Below are 12659 nucleotides of genomic sequence, written 5' to 3'. Positions count from 1 at the left end.
ATTTTGATGGGGAGGGGGAACATAAATGGAAGATTAGCAATGACACTTGGACACATAAGAAAGCGCCCTCCTGCCCAGAGATAATTTATGCATTTATTCTTTCCTAAATTAATGTTTGAATAGAATTTTGACCACATACATAATGCTCTCTGATATCTGAGGCAGGAATATCTTGACAGAAATAGCAACAACAACCATCCGATCAGCTCTGTCCACGTCTCACATGGATTGGAAGGCAGGATGGCTAGCTGGGACCTTCTACTTTCTCTCACTCTGATTCTGTGAAAGACGGGATCTTCCAGACAAATACTGCCTGACGTAACAGCTTATCATAAATGTCTCGCTGTCCCCATCTTATCCAACTTAAGTCAGGACACTTAAGTATTAAAGAACTTTTTACTTAAAATTCTAACAATGACAAAAATGAAGCAACCTCCAATTCCAGCAATTTTTTTCTTATTGTTCAGAAAGTGTCATTTCGGAGAGGTCCTGTTGTTTTTGTCGCTGCTGTTTGTGGGTCTCAGGGCATACCTGAGAGCACCTTGAGGGCAGAGGGTATCACTAGTGTCTGAAATGCCCCGCCTAGCTGGGCTGCCGGCTGGTCTTGTCATGTTCTCTGAGGGTGAAAATGGGGTTGAATCTGCAGAAGCGAGTCTCGTTCTGCTCCTCTCAGGTCGGTTCTTGTGGCATGGAAGGACATTGATATGTTTTATCTTCTGTCTCAAACGTCTGAAACAGAAGACAAACGACAGTTTTGGCCAAATTGTAGCAAGAGCTTAGTGAACGTGTGGCTCTCGAGTGCAGAGAGCAGACCGTGGCCTTCCAGGGCGTGGCCGACCTGCCTGGGCGTCACACCGAGCATGGGAAACCTGCTTTGGCTACCCGCTCATCACCTCAAAGTCTATTTTTCGCAGTTGAGGACGAGCTATTTGTCTTTCCAGAGGTTTCAGCCCATGGCTTCTGGAGCTGTGAAGAGAGGTTAACTCCAGTGTTTTCCTCTCTGGAGAGTAGGTGAGTCTCGTTGACACAAGTTCTCCACACTCAAAGCCCTTGGTCCCTATGGCAGCAGGGTCAGGGTGGCCTAAGCCTTGGCATTAGGGAGACCTTTACAGGGACCAAAAGGCACGTGGAAACTACATTTTCAACAAACAGTCCATGCACTGGTTAAGAATGGTGACTGCTGCCAAATGGGAGTGTCATCAAGAAGTGGGAACCAAGAAACTCCTCTCCTGCCTGGAGCCCCGCTTCCTGACCCTGTGAACCTCAGTGAGCCAACAGCGCCAGGCCTTGGTTTTCATACCCGTAGAAGGTGGTCAGATTGTGGGGGCGGGGCGACCTTTCCAGCTGTAGATCTGAGCCATGATAAACCAAACAGGCAGGGACCAAGTGTTACTCTGTGCTCCATTTCCATGGCCTTCACTTTTTGGTTTGAAAAATGAAATGCAACTAGAAGCATTTCCAGGTATAGAGAAAAGAGCAAATGGTAATAGTGCCCCTTGACATAAATGGGGTTTAATAAATCAAAGTGGCTTCAATTTAGTTTCTGCACATACACAGCACCATAATGCTGGCTTGAATGTGTACTGAAGTGAGCAAGTATCAGTGTGCGAGCCTCTGGCTGGAAGACACTCTTCACTCCAGGAAGCATAAACAACTGGCGTTTTTTCCCGGAACAGTTAGAGAATTACACGACAGCTAGGTGTACCTTAAAAATATTCTTTCTTTCAATTCTGGTACCTAGCAGAAAAAGACCTACCAGGGCCTCGTAGCAATGGTCCTTTCGGAAGCACTGGAAGTCGGATTGTTTTTTGGAGTTCTGCTGAAGGTTTTGCTTAATGTGGCCCAAGATTTGATGAGTACTTTTTTAAGGTGACCTGATCATTTACAGGAGGCATGACAGACTGGAATGTCTCCCCACTCTCTTATCATTCTGCCACAAATAAAAAAAGTATAACAGAGAAAACGATTTGTTGAAAACAAAACAAAAAAAATCCCCAAAATATAAAAAAGTAGACTGTGTAAGAGTTTTAGAACAATATCCTTTGAATTTCAAATAACCATTTCCACATCTGAGAAGTATCCCTGAGTTATCCCAGGGTGGGGGAATTTCCAGCGAGTCCTCAGGGCCATCTAGGACACTGAGTCATTTGTGAGGGGCAGAAATGCAGTTCCTGGGAGCAGCTGTAGAGCAAGGAGCTGTCCTGCAGGGAGTGGTCTTGATGTTCCCTCAGCGCGGGCAGGGGATGAGTGCATCACTGAGGGGGCTGGCCTAGCCTCTCAACCCAGATCTACCTGCAGGTCGGAGTCCTCTGGGCAGCTTTAAAAAGTGGGGATGCTGGTCGGGCACGGTGGCTCACGCCTGTAATCCCAGCACTTTGAGAGGCCGAGGTGGGTGGATCACGAGGTCAGGAGTTCGAGACCAGCCTGACCAACATGGTGAAACCCCATCTCTACTAAAAATACAAACTTAGCCGGGTGGGGTGGCATGCACCTGTAATCCTAGCTATTCAGGAGGCTGGGGCAGGAGAATTGCTTGAACCCGGGAGGTGGAGGTTGCAGTGAGCTGAGATCACACCATTGCACTCCAGCGTGGGTGACAGAGTAACACTCTGTCTCAAAAACAAACAAACAAACAAACAAACAAAAAACGTGGAGATGCTGAGGTTCTAGCCCAGACCTGGTGGGTCAGAGTCAGTGGCAGACAGGAACCTGCATCTGACTTATGAAGATTCTTCAGTGCTGCTGATGCACAGGCTGGGAACTACTGTGTCCAAGACACAAAGCTCTCAAACTCCACACCAAGCTTCATTCTATGAGGTACCAAGTATTAGAAGCAGGACATACCATCAAGCAAGCTCTTGTTATGTGAAAAGTTAAAAATATCTTCATTGAATTCAGGGTCTACTTGACTCCCAAGAAGGCATCCAGATCATTTGGGAGGTCACAGCCATGTTTTCTAAGTATTAGGTACTCAAAAAATATTTGCTAACTGGACAAATGAATGATTTTTACAAACTTCTAATACAATGTCCTGAAAGGTCACTGCTGCCTAGCACGAGTAGCCCGTAATGCTGGCAGAGGCCACCCGGCCAGGCTGTCATGCAATTTGGAGTCCTTAGACAGGGGCCATCAGCCTAGCTTCAGCCACACCAACAGGAGACCGTTACCACATCTTGTCTATCACTTATTTACACAGACAAGCCCTCCAATGCTGCCTCCTGCTCATCAGGGACAGGGGCTCCAGACCTCTAGAGGGGTGACTTGTATGGGGGCTGCCCTGGAGAGACGGAGCAAGGGGCACAGCTCATTGTGGACTCAGATAGACATCGTGGTAGCAGGCGATACTGACCCAGCCTTCAATCATGAAGAGAGAAATAGACTTAAGTAGATCAGAACCATGATGCTTGGATTCGGAGCCTCTTGTGACTGGATCTCAGCATTCCATCTTCGGAACCAGGGTGAATTTTACATGAACACGTCGGTAAGCTTCCTGCATTGCTACCAGCTACCATTTTGGATGCATGTTTAGGCTTTGGTTAAAATATGCTTTCAAACAATTCTAATAAAAATGAAAACCACCTTTTTATTAGATGCCAGGGTAAACTTCATTTTCTTATAAACTATAATGAGAATGAGAGAAGCATACAGCACCAAAGTGCTGTGTTTCCACTTTATTAAATGATCACAGTCAATCAGAATTAAAGAGGAAAGAGGGTTAACTGGAGAGTCGGGTGGGGTGGCTGCCATCGGTGGGGCTGTTGCTTTCCCAGCGTGGCTGCCCGTCCCACGGTGTGTCCTGGCACACACACACGTCTGCAAGGTGGGTTATGCGTGAAGCTCCCTACCACCTAGGAAGGAACCTAGATGTGAAGCATTAGGAAAATTAAATATCAGGAGACAGCAAAATAAGAATCAAATGACACGCTATAACTTAATTTACCATATTTATCCAAGTTTTTCCTTATTTACATGTACTAAACATTGTAGGCCTGAAAACATAAGGAAACATTCACTTCATGTGTGTCACACGGAGATACTGAGTGCAACTAAAACGATGGTTGTTTCGTGTGGAACTTCCCTTCGGATGCAGACAGTCCCCTTCAGTAGATAGAAAGGTAGCACAGTTACATTTACGACATCACAGTTAGGTTTTAAAGGATTCATCAGATCTCCACATGACACCAATACGGCAGGTCCGCGGAGCACAGGCTGCCACCTGAGGAAGGTCAGGAGGACGGGTTGTGCATGGCTCTGTGGATTTGCATGAGCTGTTTGTAAGGCTAAGGGTCTGATCCATCAACCCACGTCACCAAGTTTGGGTCACCCCACTTCCCCAACACGTGGCTCTTAGGAACTGCAGACTTCGTTGCTGAGGACAATTGTGACAGTCATTCACCCAGGCTAAATTTCTGCACTTCTGTCTGCTGAAGCCTTGATTAGTTTTAAAAAGTCATAATTTTTTTAAAGTTCAAAAGCCTAAGTACAATGAGACTATAAACATCAGCTTCACTCTGGACGGAATCTGGGAATAGGTGCACAGAGAAGCGAGGGAGCTGGCCTGGTCCTGCCTGAGGCCAGCGAGTCTTATCACATTTTGGCCCCATCAGGGCCACTTCTGTTTCCAGATGGCTGACCTACTGGTGCCACCGTGATGAGTCAGCGCTGTGCCTCAGGTGGGGCCCTGCTGGATGAAAGATCCTCCACAGTTTTGCTGAAAGAGATTTATGACAAAAACACAATATTTGCTTTTCTAAAAAAAAAAAAAAAAAAAAAAGAAGGAAAAAAGAAACTTGATCATTGCAATTTTCCACTCCAAATAACAAAAGTGACTTCAGCCCATGTGATGGTGAGAAATGAGGATGCCAGATTCCCTCCTCCACATTCCAAATCTCCAGACCAAAACTGCTACTGAGAATGGCAGGCTCAAAAAAACTGCAATCACCAAACTGCTGGCTGTCACCCGGGGTCACTATAATCCTCAGGGGTACAGGAGGGTGGAGTTATTTTCGGCCTACGATTGAATTGCCCACCACAAGGTTGGGATCACTGGTTCGTGGAGGCAACATGAAATCTTGGGGCAGAAGTCCAGCAGGGTTAAATTCGACTCCTAAATCCTGACACATGTCTTCTACTGAAGCCAGGAATTCTGCCACAGGAGTTTCTAGGGCCTGAAGATGAAACGCTCTCCCAGAGGCGACCTGCTGGTAGAGACCTACAGGGGACTCTGGCGCCCAGGAGTGTGCGATGGCCTTCCTGACAGGAGTGAAGTAAACTGGAGGCAGGGGCAGCTCAACAGCGGGCTCAAGCCTGGCGACGGCGGCCAAGCCACGCTGCCCAGAAGTCGTGAATCATTTAAAATAAAGGGGAATTTGCTGATGTGAGAGAAAATGCTGGGACTCGCAGTCACTCTTCACATTGTCCTTCAGCCCCTGTGAGTACCCTGGGACCTTCCCAAGACAGCCCGGGGCCGGAGCTTCCGTCCACCTTGGGGTACCCTCATTCTCTAGTGTTCAGGGGGTTCTCACAGTGCTCCTGCTGGTGGGCCTGGCCTCAAGCTCTATCTGCAATCCCCTATAAAGCAGAAAAGCATTCTCCCCAGGATGAGAAGGCCCATCCTCCCGACAGGAATGACCGCCTCAGCCCCTTCTCATTTGTCTCAGGAATGAGTCTGGTTCCTGGGTCTGCCCGTTTTCCCTATGAAGACCAGGTTCCAGTCAAACTGGCTCCAAAAAACCTGGCTCCTCAGTGAAAATGGCCGCTCTGATGGGGTGAGAGCCTCAGAAGGCTTCTCCAGACCCAGGTGGCCAAGGAGGCTGAAGCTAATGAGTGCGTGTGAGGGCAGAGGCCAGAGGAAGATGGGGAGGCCTCGTGCACAGGGCCCACCTTTCCCAGGACCGGCACCCGATCATGAGTCCTGAATTAGGGGCAGTGTCTCGTGTGCTGCTCTCCATTCCCAGTGCAGGCCTGACTCTGCCCCGACGTGTGGTGAGAACAAAGCCTGTGCGGAGGGGCTGGACTCTGATGAGTCTCTTGGATTTCCTTCCCAAGTGAAGTGTGGGGTGGAGCAAACCTCCAGCTCTGAGGCAGGTAGAGGGCCCAGGGTAGAGCCGGGGCTGACCAGCAGCTCTTCCCTGCTGACTGATTTCTCTTGCAGGACGGGCAGGGCCCACCCAGGGCTCTCCAGCAGGAGAGGGCTCACCATTGCTTCTCTTTTCATTCATTCATTCATTTTTTTTAAAGAAAGAAAACAAAACAGGTCTAATGTGCCTTCCTTGGAGCCAAATGGGCAAAAATATAAGGATTAAATCCCTTGCTTGGAATCTACCGACAGCTCTGTGTGACAAGAAACATTTCTGAGGCCCATCTGAGGCCTCTTCGGGCAACAGAGACAGGAGCAAAGTTTCAGCGTGAGGCTTTTGGAGGCAGGAGGCCATTCGAGGGGTGCCCATCTTGGCCTAGCACCTGAAGCCGGCATGCACCTTTTATGTGGATGTGGTCTGTGCTGTTTTGAGCCTTGGGACACTTTCTGTCCTGCAGACACTCATGCAAGGACAGGATCCTGTATATCTGGAATCTTCTGAGTGTTCTAAGATAGGGGCATCACTGTCATGACCTGAAGGGCTTCTGCATGGTGAGGAGGACCTCTGCTCAGTTAGAGGGCATCAGCTACCATGTGGAAAAACTATGGACAACTGAGGTAAAACTTCTCCTGGGCAAAGACCCGGGGGAAAGCCAACTTCCATGATGATGAAACTTTTGAGTAAACCATACATCCTAATATAAAAGGAACTAGCAAAATCAATGCAGACAAAATTCCTGAATTAGACAATTGTTTTGCCAGTCCCTCTGTGAATCATGCTTGGGTTCATAAATGAGAAGAAATAACTTGGGGTGCAGAAGCCAGCTGCCCTCTGCCCCCTCCCTGAAAGCGCAGAATCTTCTGCTGTGATCTGCCCTGAGCAGCCACACCAATGCCCATGTGACAGTGGGTTCGCCTCCGGTTTTTGGTGACTTTTTCTTTCTTCTTTGGAAGTCCAAGGTTTGTGAGGTTTCAGGACATGATGACACAGCCTAGTTGGAGTCCCATCTGAAATACTGTAGTGGGATTCATCATGGGCTTCAGAAGTCCACTAATGGGAAGACCTGCTGAGGGCACTAGTGCAGCAAGGAAGTTTCCTGGAGACTCTGTGTTTAGTGGCTCGAGGCAGGGGCAGGAGAGCGCGTTCCGTCTCCTCCTCACTCAGGGGCTCTTCGAGGTCAGCACTCAGACTGGAGGCCAGGGCCCCTACAAAGGAAGCAGAGAACTGCTAAGTTGTGGAGGCAATGGAGGCTCTACGGCCACAGATTTCAGGGAGGATTTGTGGCACTCAGAAGGGAGGGAAATTCCCAGGAGAAGGGTCTAGTGACCCTTTGCTATGATGGCAAAGATGTTTGTTGAATGAATAAACACATGAATGTCTTTCTTCGTATTCTTTGCCCTGGGCTTTTCTGTAGCATAAAAGAAGCTATGAATCTTGTGAAATTAATTTCGACTTACTGTCCAATTCACAAGTAAAGAATGAAGAGAAAAGGCATCTGGTCATAGTGAAAGGGAGCAAGAGCCACGGAAGAAGCAGTGGCTGGAGTCAGTGAAAAAGCCCGTGAAACTTCAGAGGATGCTCTGCAGATCCCTGGCGGTGTTCCTGCGATCTCCACGTGTTTACATACTCATATTGTACACAATGAGTTACAACTCAATTATTCCCCAAAGGGTCTAAGACTAGAGGTCGGGACTAAATTGCTTGTCTGAATGAGTCCAGATGAGCATACAGCTGTTTAGCACTGGAGGGAAATGGAATAAAATTAAAACCTGCGCATCTGCACCACCCCCGCTTCCCCAGGGCTGCCGTCGGCGTGCTCAGAGGAATACAAGAATGCCTGCTGCAACACCGAGCCGCTGTTGCGGGTGGAGCTGGGTCTCCCATGGGACGGTTCTGCGAGCGAGAGGATCATTTCATCACCCTTCCCCGTGTAGCGTATTTTAAACCCCTGCTGGGAACAGACCTCAAAGGCAGTTTCCGCACCTTCCTCCCCGCGTGCTTCACTCGCAGGGCTTTGGCCTTGGAAATGCTTATTATATTACTGGCATTTGAAATTAATTTCAGTAGGTTATTTTATTCACAGAGAGCATCTGTTTTCATTCTCTGACCTTACCTTATTGTTTCTAGGAAGAGTTTCCAAAATCAATACTTGGAAGCGTGTTGGACCTATGGTAGCAACCTGGCCCAGTTTAGTACTTTCAGAGTCCGGGGGCTTCCCTGCTGCCTCCCTTCTTCTAGGCTCAGTAAGGTCGGGCAAACAGGGAAGGCTCACTATTCTGATCTTTAAAACAGGCTGCAGTCGGGTGCGGTGGGCAGATCACTTAAGCCCAGGAGTTCCAGATCAGTCTGGGAAACGTGGTGAAACCCCATCTCTACGAAAACAATGCAAAATTTATCCAGGTGTGTGGTGCGCGCCTATAGTCCCAGCTATTTGGGAGGCTGAGGTGAGAGGATTTTGAGCCTGGGAGGTCACAGCCACAGCGAACAGTGATGGCCTAACTGTGCTCCAGCCTAGGTGACAAAGTGAGACCCAGTCTCAAAAAAACAAAGAAAAAAAAACACCACACACGAAAACCCCAAAACATAAAACAAAAACAGGCTGCTTCTGACGAAGGCAACCACTAGACCACCACCCGCGAGAGAGGCCGGATTGTTACAAGGCAGCTCTCTACCCCGTTGTAGCTGGCGGTGGGTTGACACTGGCATTTAATCCAGGCTGTGGTGCAGCAGGGGAGAACGCACTGGATTTAATCCCAGATAATATTCCAATCCCAGCAACTCAGCTTACTACGGTAATCAGATTGACTGGAATAAAGTAGCCAAAAAAAAAAAAAAAAAGCAAGTAAATAAAAGATACAAAGTGAGATTCAAAAAGAAAGAGTGAACCTTTGCTAATGGCTGGGGGCAAAGGGCAAAGCAAGGTCCTCCCGCTGGGCTGGACCCGGTGCCACAGTGCCCTACACATGCCTCTGGTTCCCAGCTTTCTGCTGGCACATTCTCATCTGCACTGGCCCCTCGTGCCACAGTACCCCATGGTGGGAGGCGGCAGCTGCTGGATGGGCAGGCGGGCCACAAGGTAGGGCCACCTTCCTGATATGACACGTCCGTCCACTTGCAGCTCTGGGTATGACTCTACTCGCACTGCCTCTTCCCGGCGATGGAAGCCACAGGTCTATTCACAGGACACTCAAACCTCACCTCCCCACTTTGGCGGCAGGAGCAGGAGGACATGCTTGGACATGGCGGGGTCTCAGCAAATGCAAAGTTTTGCAGCAAAGTGCCCTGCTGGGAGGGGACTGTACAATCCTGCTCTGCTCCATCTTGACACGAGCACCTGGACTCTTGAGGCTCGTGTCACCTGTTGGGGCTGACACGAGTGAGCCCAGTTTGGGACAATACCAGGACTGGATTAAGCCATGGCGGAGGGGAAGAGAAAGGGCAGCTGGCTGGCGGCTCGGCGGGCTGTGGCGCTGGCTGCTCCTCCGGCCTGCAGGTCCAATAGCCCTGCCTGGCAGACGGGGGTGAAGGTTTGGATAAACCAACAAATCTAAACCGACACTTCCATATTTACTGAGACAAAGTGACTGGTGTCTGTGCCCTGCATTCCACTGTGGGTGACAGGCTCATCAGTGGCAGCTCACTCACTTGCTCTCTCCTGTGAATGGCACTGCCATGGTCTTTGTCATTACCAACTGCTCTCCTTCCACCTGTGAGCCTGGGAGGTGGTACAGCCCGGCCAGCGTGGGACAGGGTTTTCAGACAGCCCTGCCAAGGTAGCTGCCATCCATCAGAGTGCTCTGGGCAGGGCCTGGACCCCAGACCCAGGACAGAAAGGCGGGCTGTGGAGGTCACACCTGCCATGGCCAGCCTGTCCTCTGGGTCCTAGACCGCAGCCGATCCCTGGGTCTCCGCCCTCTGCGCTCCTGCAGCTTTTGTCTGCTTTTCCTTCCCCAGCTGTTCCATTCAGCAGCCCCCGCCACAACCTGCCCTCCCCTTGTGGAGGCCTCGGAGGCCTCCATTAAGGCTGGCGGTCAAAGGCCGGCCCAGCACGTGCCGTGTCTTATCGGCCCATCTCAAGAGCCTGCTCCTTCAGGCTCCGGCAACAAAAAAGGGGGCGGCCCCAGCGCCCACCGCTCCCTGCAGCCCCACACACAAAAGGGCGGGTGACAAAGACATTTTCCGGGATGGCAGGTGTTGGTGTCGGATTCCTCCCCGAGTGCACGGGCAGAAGAAAGGCAAGGCTGGGCTTCCCTGGGCAGCGCAGACATGCAGGGGCAGGAGTTCGGGCAGGGCCCCTCAGGAGGGGAAGGCCCCGGAGGGCGAGGAGCACTGTGGCAGGATCCACTCCGGAGGGCGGCCAGTTAAAGTCCCACCCCCTCCCCAAAGCAGGGTGGCTGGACAAATCCACTGAAGTGTCTGTCTTACCTTGCTCAAATATTGTAATGAGACCTTTACGTGTTTTAATCTGAAGGGAAAGAACACAAAATCGAATGAATACAAACACAGCACCCCCACAGCTCCAACCTGATAATCAACACAGTGCTAATAACGCATGTATCCCTGAGCTGCCCAAGCATTCCTGCAGCCTTGTCGATTAGTAAGGACTGAAAATTTACTGGAAAATTCTACTTGATAGGACAAAATACAAGCCGACGTCATGCTTACAAATGTGAAATGAGAGAGACATTAAAACTCCTAGGACCTACTGCTGCAGACCTTGTCGGGAGCCCTACAGATGCTGGACAGCACTGACTGCTATATCCTTTTCCTGCTCGCCAACCTTTCCCGACTGATTTTGTCTAAAATACAAAGATAAAAGTGTTTTCAAGACAAGCATTTGAAATTCGATGGATGGCCTGAAAAAATCATTGAAACCCCCTAGGTGGGCAAGTTTACATGTCTCCCAGTTTCATTTTACAGATTTCTGAGTTATACAGTGTGTTAATTCAATATTGGTGTCAGCTGCAATGTGACAGTCCCCAGGGAGGGGACATGAAGCATCCTGTGCAGAGGAAAGCTTGGGAGCTGACCCTGAAGCAGCGCAATTAGACCACAAGGGTCACTCTCACCCCAGAGCAGGGTCTCAGTAGTCACACTGAACTGAGGGCGATCGTAGCTTTTCTGTGCTTTGTGGCAGGTTCTTCCATCCCTTCCACCATCCTATTCCTATGGGGGTTCCTTTGGCGAATGCACCCTCTTCCCACATCAGGCAGTAGCTTCTGAACTCTCAGCAACCCCAACTCTCCTGAAGTCCGTGCCACTAGACGAGCATCAAATCTGGACAAAGGACATTTATCAGCGGTGTGGGCCATGGTCTGCACGGCCACAGCTGTAAACGTGGATTTTCTACTGACCTGCTCCGCCAAGATTGCCAAGGCTGGCACAGTGACAGGGCAAGTTTCTAAGACGGTGGCTCCAGCGGCCATCAGGAGGTGACCGCTAACATTCTCTTAGCCAAGGCTCCATGAAAGAAATTTGTACTGCTATGGAGACATCTTTTCCAATCTATTGATGAAAACTCCCTTTCTCCCAAGAAAATTATTCAGGGTTAGGAAATTCTGGATCAGAAACTGAGTGTGGGTGGTGTATGAGCCCTGGTCTGATTTCCAACCACTGTGAACACCGCTCCTTCTCCAGACTTGGTTGTGCTTCTTGGGCACAAGAGGTTCTGGGCTGCTGCTGACTGTTGGTCACAGACTAGAATGTTTTCCGCGGATCCTCTGGATGATTTAATCATTTAGATTTCTGATTTCCCCCCAGTGCTCTATGCTGCAGGGCCCCCATTTCCTCTCACGGAAGACAGCAAACATACAGCATCTCTGCATGGGTCTTCCTTGAGTTGAGGAGGCTCGGCTTTTAGAGCACCACGCCACTGACACCCTCCAATGTGAGCAAGGGGTCTCTTTATGAAGGGGCTCCTTGATCTCACTCCCCTGCAGCCCCTCAGCCCTGGTTATGCTGCGCGTACAGGCACCCGATTGGTAGAAACCAAGAAAGCAGATGGCGCAGCTAACAATGGAGGACTTGTTTGTAATTGCTGATGAGGACTGGGTTGCCCCTCTCCCGTGCATCCCCAGACGCAGCCTGGTGTGGTGTGCTGGACCACAAAGAATGTCTCAGAAACTGCCAATCCATGGTTGAGTTAAGGAGATGCAAAGACAGAGACAGTTGGGGCTGCCTTGATTATTCCATGGGGCTCAAATGTCACTTGCCCTTGACACATGGCAGTGCTCCCAAAGGGTGGAGTTTCAGTCGTGGAGCAGAGAAGTAAGCTGTCAGCTTCCTGATACATCCGTGGGGTACCCACAGGGCACTGACCAACCTGGGCAGTGTGGAGGGCACCTGGAGGGTGCTGTGCTTGGAGATGGGGGATGGGAAGGGGCCAGGAGGGACCTGATGCCTGAGGGGATAGGGGAGAGACACAAGGCCTAACTGTCCCACCCTTGTGTCAAATGGGCAGCAGATATGTGCCAGGCACTGTCTTAGGCTCTGGGTTACAGTGGTGACCAAAGCAGATGAAACTGCTGCCTCTGGAGGCTCTGGGAGAGGAGTTATAGCATGTATAATGAGGGGATGTCA

At 50.0% G+C, this 12659-nt stretch overlaps 1 protein-coding gene across 3 annotated transcripts in view; it reads right to left on the bottom strand.

Annotated features, from left to right (window-relative positions):
- Positions 1-3656: 3656 nt before the first annotated feature.
- Positions 3657-12659, bottom strand: part of RALGAPA2 (Ral GTPase activating protein catalytic subunit alpha 2) — a 330878-nt gene continuing 321875 nt past the window's right edge. For 2 of the 3 annotated variants that reach the window (XM_064375258.1, XM_064375286.1), the window contains one exon: positions 3657-7285. In XM_064375258.1, the coding sequence (XP_064231328.1) occupies positions 7131-7285 (155 nt within the window). In that variant the 3' untranslated portion in view covers positions 3657-7130. Of the gene's footprint in view, positions 7286-10505; positions 10546-12659 lie in introns of all 3 variants that reach the window. The other variant, XM_064375283.1, reaches the window with a different exon arrangement.

Source organism: Aotus nancymaae, unplaced genomic scaffold (assembly GCF_030222135.1).
Source record: "Aotus nancymaae isolate 86718 unplaced genomic scaffold, 86718_ANA_hifiasm-v0.15.2.pri h1tg000001l, whole genome shotgun sequence".
In the NCBI taxonomy this organism is placed as follows: Eukaryota; Metazoa; Chordata; class Mammalia; order Primates; family Aotidae; genus Aotus; species Aotus nancymaae.
This window is presented reverse-complemented; position numbering and strand designations above follow the sequence as displayed.